Source organism: Theropithecus gelada, chromosome 9 (genome assembly GCF_003255815.1).
Source record: "Theropithecus gelada isolate Dixy chromosome 9, Tgel_1.0, whole genome shotgun sequence".
In the NCBI taxonomy this organism is placed as follows: domain Eukaryota; kingdom Metazoa; phylum Chordata; class Mammalia; order Primates; family Cercopithecidae; genus Theropithecus; species Theropithecus gelada.
In genome coordinates this window covers 7628614-7650862 of record NC_037677.1, presented here as the reverse complement: position 1 = coordinate 7650862, position 22249 = coordinate 7628614, and the positions used below count along the sequence as shown (strand labels likewise).

At 40.3% G+C, this 22249-nt stretch overlaps 2 protein-coding genes across 5 annotated transcripts in view; one reads left to right on the top strand and one right to left on the bottom strand.

Annotated features, from left to right (window-relative positions):
* Positions 1-3792: 3792 nt before the first annotated feature.
* ATP5F1C (ATP synthase F1 subunit gamma) lies at positions 3793-20467 on the bottom strand. Of its 3 annotated transcripts, XM_025395971.1 has the most exons (10): positions 20308-20467; positions 12112-12146; positions 11401-11532; positions 9695-9899; positions 8961-9104; positions 8784-8848; positions 6759-6914; positions 6329-6425; positions 4592-4628; positions 3793-3935 (listed from the first exon to the last, which is right to left on the bottom strand). In XM_025395971.1, the coding sequence occupies exons 1-9, from the start codon at positions 20361-20363 to the stop codon at positions 4622-4624; spliced, it is 897 nt and encodes a 298-aa protein (XP_025251756.1). In that variant the 5' UTR covers positions 20364-20467; the 3' UTR covers positions 3793-3935; positions 4592-4621. The 3 variants fall into 3 exon arrangements, with proteins under 3 accessions (XP_025251756.1, XP_025251757.1, XP_025251758.1); XM_025395972.1 differs by lacking the exon at positions 4592-4628; XM_025395973.1 differs by lacking the exon at positions 12112-12146.
* An 82-nt stretch (positions 20468-20549) lies between these two features.
* KIN (Kin17 DNA and RNA binding protein) overlaps positions 20550-22249 on the top strand; it is a 35734-nt gene continuing 34034 nt past the window's right edge. For both annotated transcript variants that reach the window (XM_025395969.1, XM_025395968.1), the window contains exon 1: positions 20550-20751. In XM_025395969.1, coding sequence (XP_025251754.1) covers positions 20638-20751 — 114 coding nt within the window. In that variant the 5' untranslated portion in view covers positions 20550-20637. The remainder of the gene's footprint in view (positions 20752-22249) is intronic.

The window sequence follows — 22249 nt, the reverse complement described above, 5'->3', positions numbered from 1 at the left end:
TCAGCTCACTGCAACTTCTGCCTCCCAGGTTCAAGCGATACTCCTGCCTCAGCCTCCCAAGTAGCTGGGACTACAGGCGCTGCCATCATGCCCGGTCATAGCTCACTGCAGCCTCGACTTCCCAGGTTCAAGCAATCCTCCTACCTCAGGCTCCTGAGTAGTTGGGACTACAGGCACATGTCACCATGCCTGGCTCATTTTTGTCTTTTTTATAGAGACAGGTTTTGCTATGTTGCCAAGGCTGGTCTCAAACTGCTGGGCTCAAGCGATTTGCCCGCCTCGGCCTCCCAAAGTGCTGGGATTACAGGCCTGAGCCACCATGCCTGGCAGCCTTTGTCTGCTTTCACAGTGTTTGTTCTCTTTTCATAGGATTCACCTCAGTGGTTTCATCATTAGCTGTGTAAAGATGACTCCTTAATAAAACGCTTTATCTCAGATTGTTCCTGAGTGCCATACTACCATAGCTAACTGCATCTAATGACTAATGTCTGCTTGGACGTCCAATATGTAACTCAAATGTAATTAATGTTTGAGGGCTGTACAAAACTAAAATCATTCTATTCTTTGCTATATGCTTTGAGGGGGCGGGGGGGGGGGCAGGATTTGTGTTCATCTCATTCACTAATAAATAGTACCTAGCAGTTAGTCATATTTCAATAATGCCTTTGAATAATTCACCTCACAATGATGTATAGAGTGGATTAGAGCACAAGTCTGTGAATATGTGAAAAACCACTGAGTGGTAGAGTTTAGAAGGGTGAATTTCATGGCACGTGGATGATATCTCCATGAAGCCACTATTTAAAGAGAGTAATTAGAGGTGAAGAGTGGAGGCCAGGAATCAGGAACCTGTTCAAGAGCAGCAGCGGCAGAAATGGAGAGCAGCAGTGAGACTGCACAGAGCTTAGTGGGACACGAGATCTGTAGAATGAAATTTCTTCCTGAGATCAGCTCAGACTCATCCAAAAGGCCTGCTCCTTATCATTCTGTCTTGGGGGACGAGGAAAAGAACCAAGAGCAATGTGGGAAAGACGAGTCCTGGGGCGTAGCAGTCAGGGCTGACGAGGGTTACAGTTGAGGACCAGTGAGCCCAACTTCAGCCAACGGCAGCACTTTTTCTTCAGTTGGTGCCAGGAGGAGCTCAGTGACTGCACAGTTCTCAAGCTTCATTTAGAGAGTTTTGAATAATGATAATAAAGTTTCTGAAAGCTTCAACTATTCCATATTAAAGCACACAGAAAAACAGTTTCCTAAAGGGCACACAGACAACAGTTGTAATGATGGAAACTCAATCCTAGAATATTAACAGATCTAGCCCTTTACGTACTGTGTACGTGTTTTCTGAAAATAGGATAGCCAGGAGCAGTGGTCCCTGCCTGTAATCCCAGCACTTCAGGAGGCCAAGGCAGGCAGATCACTTGAGGCCAGGAGCTCGAGACCAGCCTGGGCAACATGGCAAAACCCTGTCTCTACTAAAAATATAAAAATCAGCCAGGCACGGTGTAGTCCCAGTTACTTGGGAGGCTGAGGTGGGAGGATGGCTTGAGCCCAGGAGGCAGAGCTTGCAGTGAGCCAAGATCCTGCCATTGCACTCCAGCCTAGGCGATAGAGCCAGACCCCATCTCAAAAAGAAAAAAAAAAAGAAAAAAAAAAAAAAGATAGCAGTTTGAATTATGTAATAAGCCTTACCAGTGGATATTTATCACTGTAATTGCAGTTATGCTACTTAGCAAAAGGAGAGGACAGAAGTTGGGGGAAAATTTCAAGCTTACTCTATGATTCCTTCCTACATGTCTAAACCACACAGCATTTCCAGATTTATCTTGCCTTTCTCGTTCTCTGTATTAGCAGTTTTCAGAATGTGCTTTTGAACAGATTTTGGACTTTGCTTTTTCTGCTTCCTTGGCCTGAAATGCCTTCCCTCCCCACCAGTTAGCTCTAGTAATTTAATTTCTACTGTTGGTCACTGGTCCTTGAGGACTGTTTAGACCTCCCTTCCTCCAGGCTGGATGGCCTTCTCATGCTCCTTCAGTGTCTCTCCTGTGGCTCACCAGTTGTAACTTACCGCATTCTGTCATTTGCTTGTGTTCCTTCCAGGCTGTGAGTTCCAGCAAGGAAGTGTTTTGTTATCACTGTATCTTCAGAGAGTCAGAGTGCCAGTACACAGAAGAGCATCACTAAATGCTACATGGAGCTGATTACTTTTACATAGAGCATTTAACCAAGAATATAGCACTTATTCCCTGTTACATTCTCAGTATTTTAAAATATTAGCTCATTTAATCCTAACGACCTTTTAATCTCCATCTTATAAATGATAAATCTTAAAGATTAAGTAACTTGCCCAAGGTCACTGCTGGTAAGGGCTGAGCTAGTAGTATTCCAGTTCAGGCACAGATTATTCTTACTTATATTGACTGATTGCAAATTCCTGCTTTTCCTCCTTCCATGGTGTCTACGACACTCAATTCACCCTCACAGATGTGTTCTGCTGTCCTGGAAACGAGGTGGGCCAAGCCAAGCTTAGAAGCAAAATACACAACAGGCTGGGCACGGTGGCTCACACCTGTCATTCCAGCACTTTGCGGGGCTAAGGAGGATCACTTGAGCCCAGGAGTTCAAGACCAGCCTGGGCGAAATGGCGTGTGTACACACACACACACAAGCCCCCAGAGGCATGTGGTTCATTGCTAACGTTCCCCAAAAGGTATCTGGTACTGGTTCACACTACACCTCCATCCGATTCCTCAGTTGTGAGCTGTTTCTTTCTCTTAGCCTCAGCCACCAACCCCTTCAAAAGTGGCTCCTGAAAACTTTGAGGGGAGTTAGAAAATGACCTTGAAGCTCTGGTCAGTTCACTAAATCTTTCTATTCATTACTATGAAGGTAGTTGTAAATATTTAAAGAATCCATTCTAAATACATGCATTCATTTGTTTTTAAAAGTCAAGAAGAGCTTAAGAATGGGTTTTATATTGTTTATAATTTTATGTATTTTGGAATTTATATATTACTTTTGTAATAAAAAAAAACTTAAGTTTTCGATTTTAAACAAATAGAGAAAAGCCTGAAATTTTGGCATGGCCAAAACTTCCAGTGTGGAATCAACGCAGGCATCTAATCTTAATTGTGATCTAAATGTGAATATCGTACTTTTCTGTTTGGAAAAGATATTTTAAATAATTTATTTAGAGTAAGTATATGCTTGGAATTTTGTATCCAGAATTCCAAGCAAATGCGTCCAGTGGCATTTTTTTTTTTTGGAACAGAGTCTTGCTCTGTTGCCTAGGCTGGAGTGCAGTGGCACAATCTCTGCTCACTACAACCCCTGCCTCCCAGGTTTAAGCAATTCTCCTGCCTCAGCCTCCTGAGTAGCTGGGATTACAGGTGTGTGCCATTTTTGTATTTGTTTGTTTTTAGTAGAAACGGGGTTTCACCATGTTGGCCAGGCTAGTCTCAAATTCCTGACCTCAAGTGATCCACCTTGAGTCTCCGTCTCCCAAAGTGCTGGGATTACAGGCATGAGCCACCACGCCCCGCCTTGTTGACTGTTCAAGGCTGTAATAAGGCATAGAACCGGGCTGAGGTTGTGGCTGCAGTGCTTTCCCTCTACCTTGTCCCCATAGAGGCTAGACATTTTAAGGTCAGTGGAGCACCATCAAATCAAAAGAACCTCTTAAATTATCTTCTACTAAAAAATTTTAATAGTAGCATGTTAATATTTTTAAATGTTTTAGTATCATCCCATTTCGAAAACTATATCTAATGTTCTTATATATAAGAAAAACAATGATTTTATTTTAAGTTGTTTATTGTAAGATAATTTACAAATATCTTGCTGTCTTCAGTAATTCAAATAATGGAGGAACAGTTTCTTCGGACAAAGACAGCAGTATGCTAAAAACAAAATCAACTGGCTGAATTTTCCTTCTTTACCTGAAAAACAAAGTACAGAACAAGTAAAAAAATCAAACAGCATTTTTTGGGAAAATAATGATGTCAAGAGATAATATTAATACCTATTTAAGTGGGGTACAGAGAACTGAATTTACACAATAAAGTGTTACTCTATACCAGTGATTCTTACATTTTGGTCTGGGGAACCTTTCATGGGGTTCATGAGGGCAAAACTATGTCTATAATAATGTTATTTTGCCTGTTTTATTCTCATTCTCGAGTATACAGTAGCGTTTCCCAGAGGCCACATGATCCATGACATCACAACAAAATGAATAGAGAGAGATGAAAATCTAGCTGGCTTCTGCGAAATCAATCAGACACTACAGGGTCCTGAGACCATAAAGTGTGACAACCACCACTCTTCACCACCTAAATATAATGTCTCAAAATAATGTTAATTCTCTATCCTCAAAGTTTATTTCCTTATATCTACATTTTCTATGATCTACACACTCACTACAGAAAAAGTCCACTAGCGTTGCCCAGGTGCTCCCGTGAGTTGGCTGCTACTATAAAGTGGCCCATTCATCTAAATCTCTCAGAGGACACTTCTAGGATTACTAAATTAGCTTCACTCATATCTGAATAGGTTTCCTTTCTGAGCAGACATGGGAAGAATGTGTGAACTTTACCTCTTGTCTGAGGATGGAGCTTGATTTTCATTAATCCCTGGTTATTATATTAGAAGAAAAAGAAACACAAAACAAGCAGGTTAAGAAGCAATCCATGCTAGTTAATCACATATGCTTTCCCATGAAAAAAAGTCAGTTTTTAAACTTGATGCCTTGAGTATATCATGCAAAAATACTTACCACAAGATTATTTTAAAACAGACTCAATGACTGTTATAAAAAGTCATAGATTTCAATCCAGGTTAGAAGCAATAAAAACATGCTCATGCAAGTAGGCAAGACTATGAACATACTAATTTAAATTATAATTTTTCTATAAATTAACACAATATATTTAGAGGTTTTTTTGGTGTTGTTGAGACGGAGTCTTGTTCTGTTGCCCAGGCTGGAGTGCAATGGTGTGATCTCAGCTCACGGCAACCTCCTCCTGGGTTCAAGTGATTCTAATAATTTCATCTATTTCCACACTATAGATACTTTCTTCTTATAACTCTTTAAAAATGTAGAAACCATTCTTGGCTCCAGGCCACAGTTTAGTAACCTCTGTTCTGCTGTGATTTCTTATTTGGTGTCTGTCTTTACTGTTAAGACAAATATTTTTACCACTATATTCTCAGTGTCTAGCACAGGGCCTGACACTTAAGGGGCACTCAAATAATTACCTTTTTGAACTCAGGAGAGAAATGACAAGGATCTGCATTAAATGGGCATAAAGAAGGGGAAAGATTCAAGAGATAGAAGGTGAAACTTAGCATGGTAACTGATTAGTAGGAGGTAAGAAGGAACGAGTCAAAAAGAACTTACCACCATTTTTATCTAATCACAATTACTTGTATGTTTCTTACCCTATTAGACTATAAGTGCCTTAAAAGAGAGAATCACATCCTTAACACTGTGTCTAGCACTGTACTGTGCACGTAGTGGGTATTCAACTTAATAACTTTTTGAAATTCCCATTGTCTTAACCTTTTTTTCATAAACATTAAAGTTTTTCAACAACTAAGAAATTTTCTTGAGGAAAGCAGTATATAGTTGGCCCTCAGTATCCATGGATTCAACCAAAGCTGATGAAAATATTTGGAAAAAAGACAAAAATAACAATAAAATAATAAAAATAAAAACCAATACAACAACAATTTACATAGCATTATAACTAGAGATGATTAAAAGTATATGAGAGGATGTGCATTTGTTATATGCACTACTGTGCTATTTTATATCAGGGACTTGAGCATCTTCAGATTTTGGTATCCTGGGGGAGGTGAGAGGGAGTTCTGGAACCAATCACTTGCAGATACTGAGGGATGGCTATACTATCTTTTGGTACTGATATAGAAAACATAATGATTAAAAAATTCCTGGACCTTCCCAACATGCAATGGTTTATAGATTTATGTAAAACCAAATCTGAAACTAGCCCTGTAACTCAGAAAGCTTACAATTGTTTAAATTCCAAAAAAAGATTTCATAAATGATACTGAATTGTCCACATCCCATTCCTAATGCTTTAGAAAAGTGAAAACTAAGCCCGAGTGTTTCCAGCTGAAACAATAAAAATAAACCAAAGAGATCCCATTTTTACCACATCTTCATAGCGTAAGAGTTAGGATGCAAGATTCAGCAATGAGTCATTTCAACTTCAAAAGACAAAAACAAAAACTTTTAAGCATCCAAACAAGCAGACACAGCAAGAGGAAAAAAAAAATTCTCTGAAGGCAACAATCTACAATTACTTACAGAGCCGCAGCACCAGAGATAATTTCAATCAATTCTTTTGTGATGACAGCTTGGCGGGTACGGTTGAATGTCAATGTCAATTTGTCAATCATCTCAGCTACAAACAAAACAAAAAGATTGCACAAAAAATCTGAAACTACAGAAGAATAACTTGTTAATTAACTTTTGTTGCTTAATTTAAAAAATAAGAGATTTTTGGATAACAAAATTGGCCTCTCAAAAAATGTTATGAAGATATTTTTACATCTTCCATAGGATACCTTTTCACAGTACTTGCAAATCAACTACCTATCAAGATATACTTTCCTACAGGTAGAGGAATATTAAGTTAATGTTGTTGATGCTACTCTCGGCAATGGACTCCTCTCAGCTGAGATTCACTGTGTGCTCACAAGCATTCCTGCTGGCACCATCCTTATTGTGTACTTACAAGCATTCTTGCTGGCATTGTCCATGGCTGTCATCCTGGCACTCTGCTCACTAGTGCTGGACTCCTTCAGAGAGTAGTAGATGATGTTGGCCAGATTGTATTCTTGGTAATTTTGTAGCACATCAGCATCAATATCATCGTAGATACTCATGCTCTCTGTTAAAACAAGTGATCAGTTTCTTTGAAGTTATACAGAATACTAATTCATCAAAAACAGCTTTTCAGTGTAAAACTCCTTTATAATTACAGAGCAGAAATTAATGTAAGATAAAGTAAATGAATCTGTTCTAATAATTTCATCTATTTCCACACTATAGATAGCATATTTTTAGCAAAATATAATGTGTAAATAAAGCATTCGATATTCTACTCCATATAACTTTAGAAAAATTAAGTCAACATTTGAAATAACTGTACTACATTTCATGATTATGAGGCCCTCTGGACAGCATTAGCATGTGCCTGTTACAAAGCCAGCAAGCACTCAATGCTTTTTCCAATTAAAAAAAAAAAAAAAGAATGAATTGAAACCAATATAGTGTAATACAGGTTGAGCATCCCAAATACCAAAGTCCAAAATCTGAAACATTTTGAGCACTGACATGATGCCACAAGTGAAAAATCCCAAACCTGACCTTGTGTGATGGGGTGCATTCAAAACTTTGTTTCATGCAGAAAATTATTTAAAACATTGCATAAAACTGCCTTCAGGCTATGTGTATAAGGTGTACAGACTCGGGTCCCACCCCCAAGATACTGCATTATAAATATGAAAATATTCTGAAATACCAAACATTTCTGGTCCTAAGCATTTACACAAGGGATACTCAACCTGTGCAATAATTCCAACTTAGTCATTTGATTACTGAAGAAATCTGAATGTATCAATCTGGAAAATGAGAGAGGGAAAACCTTTCTAAGCACATGAAAGAGGGGGAGAACTAGAAACTGATATGAATTGTAGTTTTAATGTTGTAGCAATTTAGTAGTACATTTCAAAATTCATTCATTGGGGTCAAGTGGTGAAACAGTACTGTATTTCATCAAACTGAAAATGGTACTGGTTGTAACACCTACTTTATTTCTCATTAAGAGAGAAAAAAATGTACTCTATTACAAATGATACTCCATTGGCTGGTAGAGCCATCTCAATTTCAGAAACATTAACATGTAAAGTACATACTTGCAAATAAATGAAGTATTAGAAAATAGATGAAAATAGATGGTATATACAAGGGGAAAAAGCCTTAGGAAACTAAAATCAGTTCTAGAATATTATTCCAGGATGCTTCAATGATCAATGACGACTTTCTTCCAGCAATAAAACAAGAGAATTGGGTCGGTCAGTGTAAATTAGTTGTGAACACTGTTCAACTCTCTATTCTAGAGCTTCTGTTGTATTGTAGTCAGAGGTCCCAAACATGAATTGCAAAGCCAGTTTCTAGCTACGCTCTTCAATCCTTGAGGACAAAAAATCTAATGATGAACCTTAATAGATACCAATTTGTTCAACTAATGACGGAATAAAGCAGGAATTATCGAACAATGACTGAATTAAGTATCATGGAAGTCAAGAGATGGCACTTCAACAGCCCCAGATCGGCAGGGTACAGTGGCTCACACCTGTCATCCCAGCATTTTGGGAGGCTAAGGCAGGTGGATCACTTGAGGGCAGGAGTTCAAGACCACCCTGGCCAACATGGTGAAACCCTAACTCTACTAAAAATACAAAAATTAGCCAGGTGTGGTCGTGGCATGCACCTGTAATCCCAGCTACTTGGGAGGCTGAGGCAGGACAATTGCTTGAACCCGAAAGGCGGAGGTTGCAGTGAGCCAAGATCATGCCATTGCACTTTAGCCTGGGTGACACAGTGAGACTCTGTCAAAAAAAAACAAAAAAAAAAGCCCCAAATCATTTGCTATAGCGCTATTGCTACCACTACACATCTTGACACTGTCTGCCTTAGTGGACAAATCTCTTCATTCTACATGTCAAAAAATATATGCAGTAGAAAAACTACTCACCAGCACTTGCAACGGTATTAAGGGAAAAGATGGGCTTTTCTTCTGTCTTATAGGAGATGACAGACCTAGAATCGGCAAAAACAAATGTAAATCTCAAAGTAATTTTTAAACTGTTATTTCAAAATATGAACAAAAACATGAACATAAAAAAAGCTTTGATTTCTAAATCTTTCTTGCCTGAATCGATTAAAGATGATGGAGCCTTCATCAAATTCATATCCAGAATTTAGTAATTCAAGGGCAATGACTGACGCATCTCCAAAAGTGGGGGGCTTTCTTCCCACTTCTTTGAATGCCACCAGAAACTGGTCAGAATGAGTCCTATAAGAAAAGCAAGAGCTCACATAGCTAGTTTAACAACACTTCTGAAAGAGCACAGGGGACGGGCAGGAGAAACCATCGTCACCATGGATCAGGTCTTTTGGGGTGTGGGTGGTGGTGATTTCCTGAGTTGTTCCACACACTATCATAATTCCTTTCCCTCAGCACCTGCAAAGAACTAAGAACTAAAAATGAGGTCTGTCTTGTTTTATATTCGTTTTGCCTTTATTCCTCTCCTTCTAATCCTAATGAACTATTGCTAACATTTCCAGGCTGGAACAGCTCCTCAGATGCCTCATTTGGCTGAATGCTGATAGCTTTTGATATTCACATGGCACTCAACTTATGATCCAGATGAAGAAGCAAAGGTAGAAAACAGGGGAAGGAAAACAGAAATGTTCCAATATATCCTGGAAAAAAAAAAAAAGGAAACGAACACCTCCCTGTGAGTATACCAAAAAAGGCCCTGAAGAATATACCTTGTTTAATTAAACTATCGACGAAGGATTTCAGAGTTTGTCAAAACTTCTGCGAGAAGATTTATTCATGCTTGCACCTTTATGAAAATAAACAATATATATTTAAATTACCTATAAAGTATGCCTCTGATTTTGTCACCAATTCCAACAAGCATAACTTCTTTCCCAGCTGCTGTTAGCGTAGCAACCTCACTTTTCATCTGTTTAGCAATGGAGGAATGAATAGCACCACACAGTCCTCGATCTGAGGACACACCAATAAGGAGGTGTTTCTTCTTGTCTTCAGGAACCTTGATATCAGCTTTTTCATACAAAGCTTAAAAACAAACAAAAGCAGTAAGTTTTATATGCAGTTTACACTAAATACAGTAAATATCCAATTTACAAAGCAGTTGGTTATTTTCAAAATATGCATTTACATTTAGCTGGCAACTGCCTAGTATAAGCAAGTGTTCTTAGGACAGCTGTAAGTTGAGGCCAGGAGCGGTGGCTCATGCCTGTAATCCCAGCACTTTGGGAGGCCGAAGTGAGTGGATCACCTGAGGTCAGGAGTTTGAGACCAGCCTGGCCAACATAGTGAAACCCCATTTCTATTAAAAATACAAAAATTAGCCAGGTGTGGTGGCGGGGCTGTTAATCCTAACTACTGGGGAGGCTGAGGCAGGAGAATCGCTTGAGCGTGGGAGGTGGAGGTTGTAGTGAGCTGAGATTGTGCCATTGCACGCTAGTCTGGGCAACAGAGTAAGACTCCATCTCAAAAAAAACAAAAAACAAAACAAACAAAAAACAACACACACACACACACACACACACAAACAAAGGACAGCTGTAAGCTGAGATTATTGAAGATCTGGTAGATAAATAGGGGGTTCACTGCATGATTTTCTTTACTACCAAATTTGCATAAATCTTCCTTAAGTTAAAAATTATTTTAGATACCCTCAATTCTGGATAAGATAGCATGATCATAAAAAAGGTAAGAGAAACAATGTAATTACAAGTTAAAATAGAAACTTCTTTCCCATTTCCAGCTCTTTACAATTTTATTTCCAAGATAAATTCATAATCAAATAAGTATAAAAGCATTTAAAAACACAATATAAATTCTTTTTAAACTGCCGTATCTCTTTTCCATTAAGAAGACTAATTAAGGATGGATTACATAAATTTCTGAAGGAAAAATGTCTTCATGCTTTTGAAAAGATAAGAATGGTGATTAAGTATCTTGAAAATGAAGGTTCTCAGCTGCTTTTCCTGCTTCAACATCATTCGGATTCGTCTCACAACACCATCAAGAGTCATATCCATGACCACCCAGTCAGCTCTCCACTGCAATGCCCCCTACCTGCCCCCACTGCAGTCCTAAAATGCCACACTACAAGGTCATAGGATGAAATTAAGCCCTTGCACCTAATGCATGGTTTCCAAGTTCTTCTGATGGTATACTTAGTAACCGGGAAAATTTCAGAATATTTTAAAAGTTAACATGGTCACGTATAATGGTTAACAAATACACAAGCTCTGACACCAAACCACATAGGTCCAAACAGAGGCTCTTCATCCTTTTATATGTGATCTTAGGCAAGTTACTTAACTTCCATGTGCTTCAGTTTTTCTCACTGGAAAGCAGGGATTCTAACAGTTCCTACCTGCATGGGTTGTTATCGTTATGTGTCAGGTGGATATAGATGAAAAATAAGTACATGTCAAGTACTCGAATAGGCTTGACATCACTGTAAGCTCTAGATACAGGTCATCAGTAGTCTTCTTTGTGTTAAACAGTTCTTCCTAATTTGTGAATTACACTCTTCCCTTACCCAAAGATCCCAATCCATATATTCGAGCTGGTTTCAGCTCTCTCTCAGCTCGGGCATATTTTGCTGCTGCTACCATTTTCATAGACTTGGTAATTTTCTGGATGTTTTTGATGGACTTTAGTCTCCTGGTAACTGAAAAATAGAAGTACTGTGTTAAGACAAAGGAATTACCGTCTAACTTCATTGTGAATTTATTGAAATATCTGTCTAAGTCCAAGGCAGAATAATGAGCACTTAGATAAACAATAAACAGCATGATGCTAAACCAGTCTTAATAGTACTAATAAAAGGAAGGCAAGACTAGCTACTACTTAGGACAAGCAAATGGCAACATAAGACAATAATATACATTTAAAACATTAAATGGTATTGAAAATTGCCTTAACCACATATTCCATAACATTATTTATATATAATTCCATAACATTATTTACCCCTCCCCACACGTACACCCACCCACACCCACGCTGGTATAGTTTTTTCTAGTTACGTCACGATCATTCTACAGACAACAGAACACAGCTTTCTCATGTGTCCTTTCTTACTGGTCTTTTCAGAACAAGTCCAGCATCCCAAACATACAATGGAAATCCATTTGGTCAGTTTTGATCAAATATACAATGGGCTAAAGCAGTGTATTTTTGACAGTATTTGTATTTGTCAAAATTTAGTTTTTCTTAATTCACATATTGAAACAAACAACATACTTACTATCTTTCAAAGTTGCCATATTTCGAACTTGAATCCTGAGGATAAAAGTTTTAAGATTATTTCAGTTTTTTGAAAAATAGTTCCGTTACACAAGAACAACTTTCAGAGTTAATACATTGATTTAAAGAATATCCCATAAAGAAGCAATCTATCAAATACAGGACTCAGAATGTATATGAATAGACATATATTTCAATTCCTTAGTAGTGGCGCGAATCCCTGTATTGAAGGCCTCCTTTCATTTGGCCTGTCTCTAACACCACCTTCCCTGAAGTCAACATGCTCTATTGACTCCCACATGTTCTACTCCCACCTCCATATCTTTGCTTATGTTGTTTCCATAACAGAAAAGCCCCTCCCCTTGTTAAGCTGCCCAACTATGCTTCAAGTCAAGGCCAGCCACTCTAAAAACTTCCTGAGTTCACAGCAACCTCTTCCAGCAACACTTGGAGTCAATGATACAGTCGAACATGACCACACATGTAAAAGTAGTTTATATCAACTGATTCTCAACTTTTTCAATTCAGCTCAATAAACATCTGCCAAGCTGCTCTACATTCCAGGCACTGGTAAACACGACATGGTCTCTGACATATTATTACCTCATAAACAAGGTTCATGAAAAATTACATTTACATAAAATTTAATATTTTTTCAAGTCTTTAAAATTGAAATGCTAATGCGCAGAAGTCAAAATGATTAGACTTAAATGAAACGTTGGTGAAAGATGAATATGAGAGAATTCCTGCCCTAATGGGAGAAGACATGCTAAAAAATATGAAATTATCCTCCTGCCTTCAAATCCATACAAAGTGCCTGTGTTTTCAGGCAAAGCTACACTGGAGAATTGAGCAACAAGTAAATGTGTTCACAAAGGAGGGACCTAAGGAGGGGATTCTCAGGAACGGGATGTCATTTTAAGAGGATTCATGTTCAGGAAAGAGTGAGAAATGGAGAAGGGGAGGCTGGAGACATGAGCTGGGTTTGTTACTTTAAATAATTCATATTTTTAAATATTAAAAAAAGCAAATCAGTTTAAATCTTATTTGTAGGTTAGTAGGGAAATGAATGTTTATAAGCTCACAAATCAGTTTAGTATTTCAGCAAAGTATCTCAGATGGCAGTGACAAGCGTAAAATGAGGTTGGAGTTTTGATGAACATTGAAAACATGGGGACATAGGCTGCCGCAGCCTCACGAGAGACCTCAAGAACCTGGACAAAGATGCCAGCAAAGCAATAGGAGATTAGATTTGCGAGCATTTAACTTCTTCACATGTACATTCATAGTAGAAAGGAAAACAATAAGAATGATTTAAGGTTTCTCTAATTGAATGACCTCGGTGGACGGTGACTAATATCGCTCATGAGCATAGATTAGATGCAAAAATCCTCAACGGTGTATTAGCAAATCAAATCCAACAATGTATTAAAAATAATTATACACTGTCAGTCACTAAGTGGGATTGACTCCAGGTATGCAAAGCTGGTTTAATATTTAAAAATCAATACACCAACAGGTTACGTCAACAGGTTAAAGAAGAAAAAAGCATACAATCAATAGGTGCAGAAAAAGCATCCAACAAAATCTAACACCCATTCATGATAAAGTCTCTCAGCAAACTAGGAATAGAGAACTTCTTCAACCTGCTAAAACACAAAATACAAAAACCTTGACTTAATGGGAGAGGCCAGGAGCTTTCCCCATAAGATTGGGAACAAGACAAGGAAATCCCCACTCATCACTCTTCTTCAGTATCATACTTGAAGTCTTAACTAATGCAGTAAGACAAGAAAATAAGAGGCATAGAGATTTGAAGGGAAGGAATAAAACTGTTTTTGTTCGTAGATGACATGATTATCTATGTAGAAAATCCCAAAGAATAAAAATAACCCCTCCTAGAGCCGATAAGCATTATGACAAGGTTGCAGGATATAAGGTTAGTGTACATAAAAAGCTAGTTGCATTGCTCTACAGCAGCCCTGAACTACTTGAGTATGAAGTTAAAAATGCCCACACACAATTATATGGTTAAAATTATAAACTTCATGTTACATGTGTTTTACAATTTTAAAAATCCACTAAAATCTCAACAGGTTACTTTGTGGATATCAATAAACTGATTTTCAAGGTTATACGAGATGGCCAAAGACCTAGAAAAGCCAAGCAATATTGTCAGGACTAACACTATCTGACTTCAAGACTTCCTCTAAAGTTACAGTAATAAAGAAGCAAAAACAATTAAAGGAAAAAAGGATATTCTAACAAACAAATGGTACTGGCACAACTGGACACTTATATGCAAAAATACTAATCTGTACAATGACCTCACAAATTTCATAAAAATTAACTTAAAATTAATCACAGGCCTAAATATAAACTGCCAAACTGTAAAACTTCTAGAAGATACCACAGGAGACAATCCAGGTGCCTTGGGTTTGGCAATGAGTTTTTAAATACAACACCAAAAGCATCATCCATGACAGAAAAAATTAATTTGGGCTTTATTGAAATTTAAAACTTCTGTCCTGTGAAAAATACTGTAAAGAGAATGAAAAGTCAATCCACAGGCTGGGAGAAAGTATTTCTAAAACTATCTCTGATAAAGGACTTGTAACCAAAACAAACAACTCTTAAAATGCAATAAGAGAAAAAACAACCCAAATTAAAAAATGGGCAAAAGATCTAGAGACTTCACCAAAGAAAATAAACAGATGGCAGGGCCGAGTGCAGTCGCTCATATAATCCCAGCACTTTGGGAGGCCGAGGTGGGCGGATCACGAGGTCAGGAGTTCCGAGACCAGCCTGACCAACATGGTGAAACCCCGTCTCTACTAAAAATACAAAAAATGAGCTGGGCGTGGTGGTACGCGCCTGTAATCCCAGCTACTTGGGAGGCTGAGGCAGGAGAATCACTTGAACCCGGGAAGCAGAGGTTGTGGTGAGCAGAGATGGCGCCAATGCATTCCAGCCTGGGCAACACAGCAAGACTCTGTACCGCCCCCCCCCCAAAAAAAAAAAACAAAAAAACAAAACAAAAAAAACAACCAGATGGTAAAAAGCACATATAATGCTCAGTATCACATCATTAGAACACTGCAAGTTAAAACAGTAAAATACCACTACACACCTGCAAGAATGGATAAAACCCAAAAAACTGACCACCAAACGATGATAAGGATGTGGAACAAAAGGAACTCTCACTGATTACTGGCAGGAAAGTAAAATAGTACACAGCCACTTGGGAAGATGTTCTGGCAGTTTTTTACAAAGCTAAACCTAGTCTTAACTCATGATTCAGCAATCAGTATTGACCCAACTGAGATGAAAAGTTACGTCCACATAAAATCTGCACATGAGCATGTAAAGCAGCTTCATTCATGATGCCAAAAGTTGGAAGCAACCCAGATGTCCTTTGATACATGAATGAATGGATCTAACTCTGATACATCCATACAATGGACCATTATTCACCAAAACCACAAAAGAGCTATTAAGTCATAAAAAGGCCTGGAGAAACCTTACGTGCATAGTGCTAAGGGAGAGAGGGCAGTCTGAAAAAGACCAAATCCTGTATGATTCTGGCTATACGACATGCCAGAAAAGGTGACGATCCAGCAATAGTTGAGAGAAGCGGTGGTCAGGGTTTTGGGGAGTAGAGGAGGGAATTTTTAGGGGAGTGAAGCTCTTCAGTATGATATTGTAATGGTGGGTACATGTCATTACACATTTGCCTAAATCCATCGAACTGTATAACAAAGAGTGGATCTTTGTTTTTTGGGGTTTGAAGACAGGGTCTCACTCCCCTCACCCAGGCTAGAGTGCAGTGGCGTGACCATGGCTCCCTGCGGTCTCAACTTCCTGGGCTCAGGTGATTCTCCCACTTCAGCACGAAAAATATTAGGTTTGGTTTTAAGAATAAATCTACTACTTTGGGAGGCCGAGACAGGAGGATCACGAGGTCAGGAGATCGAGACCATCCTGGCTAACACAGTGAAACTCTGTCTCTACTAAAAAATACAAAAAACTAGCTGGGCCTGGTGGCGGGCACCTGTAGTCCCAGCTACTTGGGAGGCTGAGGCAGGAGAATGGTGTGAACCTGGGAGATGGAGCTTGCAGTGAGCCGAGATCGCGCCACTGCACTCCAGCCTGGGCGACAGAGCGAGATTCTGTCTCAAAAAAAAAAAAAAAATCGAGTAAAGGAAAAGATAAAAGCTGGCAAATCCTGACAAGCTCTGTTATTTCAGAGCACAAACTACCTGCCATGACTGTTCTATTGGCAACAGCTTTTCATAATCACACTTAAAAAGTAATACCAGTTTTTGGCCAACCTTCCTTTTTTGGTGTAGTAATGACTTTTCTCCCTGAACACAAAATTTATTGGTTATAACAAGTCACACTTGGATATTATGGTTTTAGGCAGACACTTTAATTGAACTGACACAAGTTTCTGGTCAGAGAATACCGTATGGAACAAATTTGAATTGCATACCATATTTGGACAAAGACAGAATGTTTTGGTTTCCTTAAGTACTCCAAGTTAGAGGTATGAAGAGGTAGCATCTTCTGTGATAATGCTATGCACGTGCCCTAATTTCATGTGTTTTAAAGCACTCTCATGTTTAGCTTTCATTTAATTCTGAAGATGTCTATGTTACTACTTTAATTTTTAGGTACAATTTGAGTAAGAACAGTGATGAGCTAATTGAACTCTCTTTAGGGATAGCTTCCTTTACTAAATATACATTTTTTGCAAATGAAGAGATAAAGCTCTGAATCATTGCACGTCCTGACATCCTCCGGAGACTAAGAAACACAGCGGAGGGAGAATCAAACGCACTGTGGATTACCACTATCTACCACGATCCCACAGCACTGTTACAACAGCTGATGAAGGCAGGGGAGGAGGGAGTCAGGAATGACACCCTTCCAAGAAACTACAATTTGAGAGATTTTTAAGGAGTGTATTAAGATATATAAAAACTTAAAAAGGAAGCAACATTGGCTAATTCTCAAGGAAAAGAAAATTATGAAGTACTTCTAATTCTGATATTAAATGTGTAAAAGTCCATCACCTGACACCAGCAAAAACTGATTCCTTCACACTTCTCTAACCCACACTCCGGACTGCATCATCTTTTTTTTTTTTTTTTTTTTTTTTTTTGAGATAGAGTCTCTCTCTGTCACCAGGCTGGAGTGCAGTGGCACGATCTCAGCTCACTGCAACCTCCGCTTCCTGGGTTCAAGCGATTCTCCTGTCTCAGCCTCCCGAGTAGCTGGGATTTCAGGCACGTACCAACACGTCTGGCTGATTTTTGTGTTTTTAGTAGAGACAGGGTTTCACCATGTTGGCCACTATGGTCTCTATCTCTTGACCTCGTGATCCTCCCGCCTCGGCCTTTCAAAGTGCTGGGATTACAGGCGTGAGCCACTGCGCCTGGCCCGCGACTGCATCTTCTTTTCCTCTTTTGGCAAGTCCAAGCAATCTTTCTTACATTACATTTGATGTAGAAACTGTACTTAAACTCTTCATTTATGTAATGATATACAGCATTTGGATCCCTATCAGCATTTCTCCCACTGTCCTACATGCTTTGCAAATACTCTAATCCTCACACTAACCCACTGAATTGTGCACTTTTACTGCATATATTTGACAGATGAGGAACTGGTGGGACAGACACTAAGTAACCCGCACAAGGTCACAGAGCTGCTAAGTGGCAATCAGAATTCAATCCCTGCCATCTGAATGGAGCCCTTCAGGGCTGGCTACAGAGTCTCTCTTTGTATACAGTACTACACTCTGCTGCCTAACATTTTTTACATTTACTAGTAAATATCTGCCCTTATGGTCTCTGATGACAATTTGTCTTTTCTCTCCTGAAATGCCATCTCTTTTCGGTATATGTAGTTTATGACTACTGACACGTTATTATAGAACAGTTCCATTTTAGAGACTACTGAACTCTAAGACATAGGAATATGTTTTTCCCAGACTTGAAGACAGTAAAATCAGGGACTCTTTCTCTACAAATTTTTATTTCCATTTTCTTAAATGCTACTTAAAAAAAAAAAAGGTTTAATTTTCAAAAAGGGTATTTTGCCGATATCCTAACAACTATTAAAATAACCACTGTGAATTTAAGTAAGACTAATGTTTAACTTATGTTAGTAGTATGGTAACCTCTCTGAAAATGTAAACTAAAACAATAACAAATTGTACTTTAAAAAACTTCCAGTAATCAAGACAGAAGCGTGGAAATATGCCTCTTCATGGTTCGTTAAGGCAAAGGTATTTTTTTCCCCTTCCAAATTAATTCTGTGGAGTGGTTTTAATTTCTGAATTCAAAAGGCAGTTATAATTAATGGGAAGAGAAATGGCAGAAGAGGCAGGAAAGACATTAAGCACCAGGAGTGAAGGAATAAGTGAAAAGAAGAGGACAGAATATGCTTTCATAGTGGAACACTGTTGATTGATGACTTAAAACCAATATTCCAAAGGGATTAAGGTCAGGATTAGGACCTTTATATGCTGATTGAGGTTCCGATTTCAGCTCCTAACAGTGGTTGTCTCCAACTGAGAGCGCTTATTTAAAACGATCCTTTACTAAAAGAGCTTCAAATTATCTTACGAGTGCTTTTAAAAAAGATATTTCTAAATTTTTTTGTAAAATATTCTGTCTTTGCTTAAGAAACTCTTCCCATTTTTTTAAAGATCAACTTAGAAACTAAACTAAGGTTCTAAAAATACTGACAGATAACATTAATGCATGGCAAGAAGGTAAGGACAGGAGAGCTGATGTTCGCAGAGCACCACTGCATGCCAGGCACTGTTCCAGGAAGCTGACGGAGACCTTATCTATTTGTTCACCATCACATTTTGGCACCTTCCAAGTACCACCGGGTGCAGTGCAAGCACTCAGCTAACGTCTGCTGAGTGGTTAGTTAACAAGTGGGGCAATCTATACAACTCAGAATCCAACTACAGTGACCTTTTAATTCCCATGAATTTATTTTTCCGTATTAGAGAAAAAAAATCTGACTTCTAAGGCCAAGCTACCAAAAATTCTATGTGGCTAATTCACATCAGATTTCATTCTGAAAATCTCGTATATTACTATCAGTTATTTGCTTAATGCAAAACGTATTTATTTCAATTAATGTTTTATGGACGCTTCAATATGAATTAGGATGCAAAAAACTGTAGCGCCTTAGAAATCCTCCATACTGTTTAGAGCAGGGAATTGCTACCACACAGCCTATAATCCCCTTAGCAGCGTGTCTGAAATTCTTCCAGATTCTGTCAAGCTTCAAAACTGAACAGCACCACCCACAAACCAACTTTTACTTGCCCATTCCCAGGCCTTCTAATATGCATTCCCCCAGCCCAGGTCCCCCCACCTGGAACTACTGTTTAAAATTCTTGAGGCTCGTGGGACCACTTAGCTGCACCTCAGTTAACAAATACCACTTAAAGCCCACCGACCTCCTCCCCCTAGGACCTTGGGGCAATTTCATGACCTTGCAGGGTTACAGTTTCAGCAAGTGGTTTCAAGGCAGTGCTAGGTGTCCTTCCCTTCCCCGCCCTCAGACAGATCTGTACTGTCCCTTCTGCACCAAGACCACCCTCGGGCATCTAGGATGTTTGCCTTTGCTGTTCCAGCACCCAGCAAAGTGTCTGCAACACGGGAGGTGCTCGACGGCCGCGCTCTCTGACTCGATCGAATCTCAAATGGTCACTGTGTCCAGCACTGGAGGGTTTCAAAGGGCGTCAAGGACAAAAAGCACAACTTAACATTTCCCCTGGGCTATCGCTCAGGCTCCCGACACCTCGCGGGCCCTGCGACTGGGGGCCTGGCTCGCAGTGGAAGCTCAGGAAGTGTGGATTAGCTGAGGGAACTCAAGACCGCCCAGACGTCAATTTGGACTCAGGCCGCAGTCCCGAGGTCCCAGGTGGCCCTCCGGCCTCAGGGGACCGGGCGGGACCTTGCTCCGTCGGAGCCGGGCCCTGCGCACGCCTCGCCGGCCTCGGAGCCGCTTCCTGCAGCCCCCGCTACCCGGCGCTTCCGAGGGGCCAGGGGCCCAGTCAGGCCCTGCGACCCCAGATCTGCTCCTGCGCCCATCTCCTCCTCCCTGCCCCGTGCCCAAGCTCTTCCATCCCTTGCGGTCCTGCCGATCTTCCCGCAAGTTGCCATACCATTGAGGCTGCAAGGTCCAGGCCGAGAGCCCAGCTACGCCCGCGCGAGAGAACATGGTAGCCCCAGCCCTGCTGAAGGTCGGTCAGGCAGGCCTCAGCGCGCATGCGCAGAAGCCTCCTAGCGCGCCCCTCCCACCTCGCTCTCTCCTTCAGTCTCGTTTCCTCGCGCTACGGCGAGGGGAGTCTCGCGAGCGTTGCAACCCAGTCTTCCCAGGCCCCACCTCTTTTCGCCTCTCAGCTGGGATTTGTCCCGCCCACCGCCGCCAGCCAAGTTCCGTTTCCGGCTTGCTGGGCACTAGGGTCCAGAAAGTGACCGCTGCCGTGGTCGCCATGGGGAAGTCGGATTTTCTTACTCCCAAGGCTATCGCCAACAGGATCAAGTCCAAGGGCCTGCAGAAGCTACGCTGGTATTGCCAGATGTGCCAGAAGCAGTGCCGGGACGAGGTGAGTGGGCCCGGAGTGGCCCCGTCTTCCCAGGAGGGCCCCTGGGAATCCAGGATCAGGTCCTGGACGCGGGACTGAGGGCGCGGGGCCGGGGCTCCTGGGATCCGGGTCGTGAGGTTTCTGAGGTCTGCACTGGGCGAGTCAACTACTCAGCGCACTAGAGCCGTCCCTCCCCGCAGCCCGCGGGGCCAGCGGGCAGCCTGTGTTCTGCGACCCCTCATTCCTCCCTAGTTCCGATCCCCACCATCAAAGAAACGACATCAGAAAAGGTTTTGCAGCCCTCACAGGGGCGGGGATACTGCAATACTAGATGCCCGGGCAATGCCAGTAACAGTCATCAGCTCTGACTTGACTTGGCTCTTAAGAGAAACAGGGTGGTTAGGATTCACACCTCTTTTGGGATCAGTTGAAAAAGGAGAGCTAAGCTCTTCCACACAACTCATCTAGCAAGCATTTATTGAGAACCTACACTGTATCGGGCACTGAATAATACTGTGGTTAAGATTATGGATTTATCTGGTTTATGGATATATCAGACTGTCAAAATTTAAAGTCAAGCTGGGCCACTTACCAACCGTGCGGTCTTGGTCAAGTTATTTACTTATATTCTCCTTTACTTATCTGTAAAGAGGGAATAATAATTTCACCTACTTGTAGGCTTGTCGTTGAGTTTTAAAGGAGTGAAGTATATATAGAGTGGCTCAAGGAGTCTGGGCAGATCTTGAAAAGCCTTATATGCTGCACTATGGAATTTACGCTTTTCCCCATTAAAGAGGTGGTTGATGGAATGCTGTGCAGGCTAGCGATGTGATCATAATTTTCTCCGAAGATCGGACTGGATTGGGTAAGGGTGGAAGAACACTGAGGCAATTGGAATAATCTAATCCAGTGTTTCTACAAGTGAAGGAAGAGATATTTTAGGTGGGACTCATACTGACTAACATTGATACAGTTATTCTCTTTAGTTCTATTAATGAATACCTGTATATCCATTATCTAATGTCTTAGTCCGCTTGGACTGCCATATAAAGTGCAATAGATTGGGTGGTTTAAATGACAGAAATTTATTTCTCACAGTTTCGGGGGCTGGGAAGTTCAAGATCAAGGTGCTGGCATGGTCAGATTCTAGTGAGGGTCCTCTTCTTGGTTTGCAGAAACTGCCTCTATCCTCACAAAGCAGATAGAGCAATCTCTAGTAGACACTTCTCTTCCTCTTTTTTTTTTTTTTTTTTTTTAAGATAGGGTCCCACCCTGTTCATCATGCAGGCTCTACCCTTGTGACCTCATCTAAACCCGGTCACCTCCAAAGGCCCACCTCCTAATGCCATCCCCTTGGGGGTTAGGGTTCAACATATGAACTTTGGGGGGGACGCAAACATGCAGTCAGTAACACCCAGACTTAACACTTTAAGTAATCTTGCCATGTTTAATTTATAAAAAATATTTTAAAGTAAATTACCAATATCAAGATATTTCACCTCTAAATACTTAAATAGAC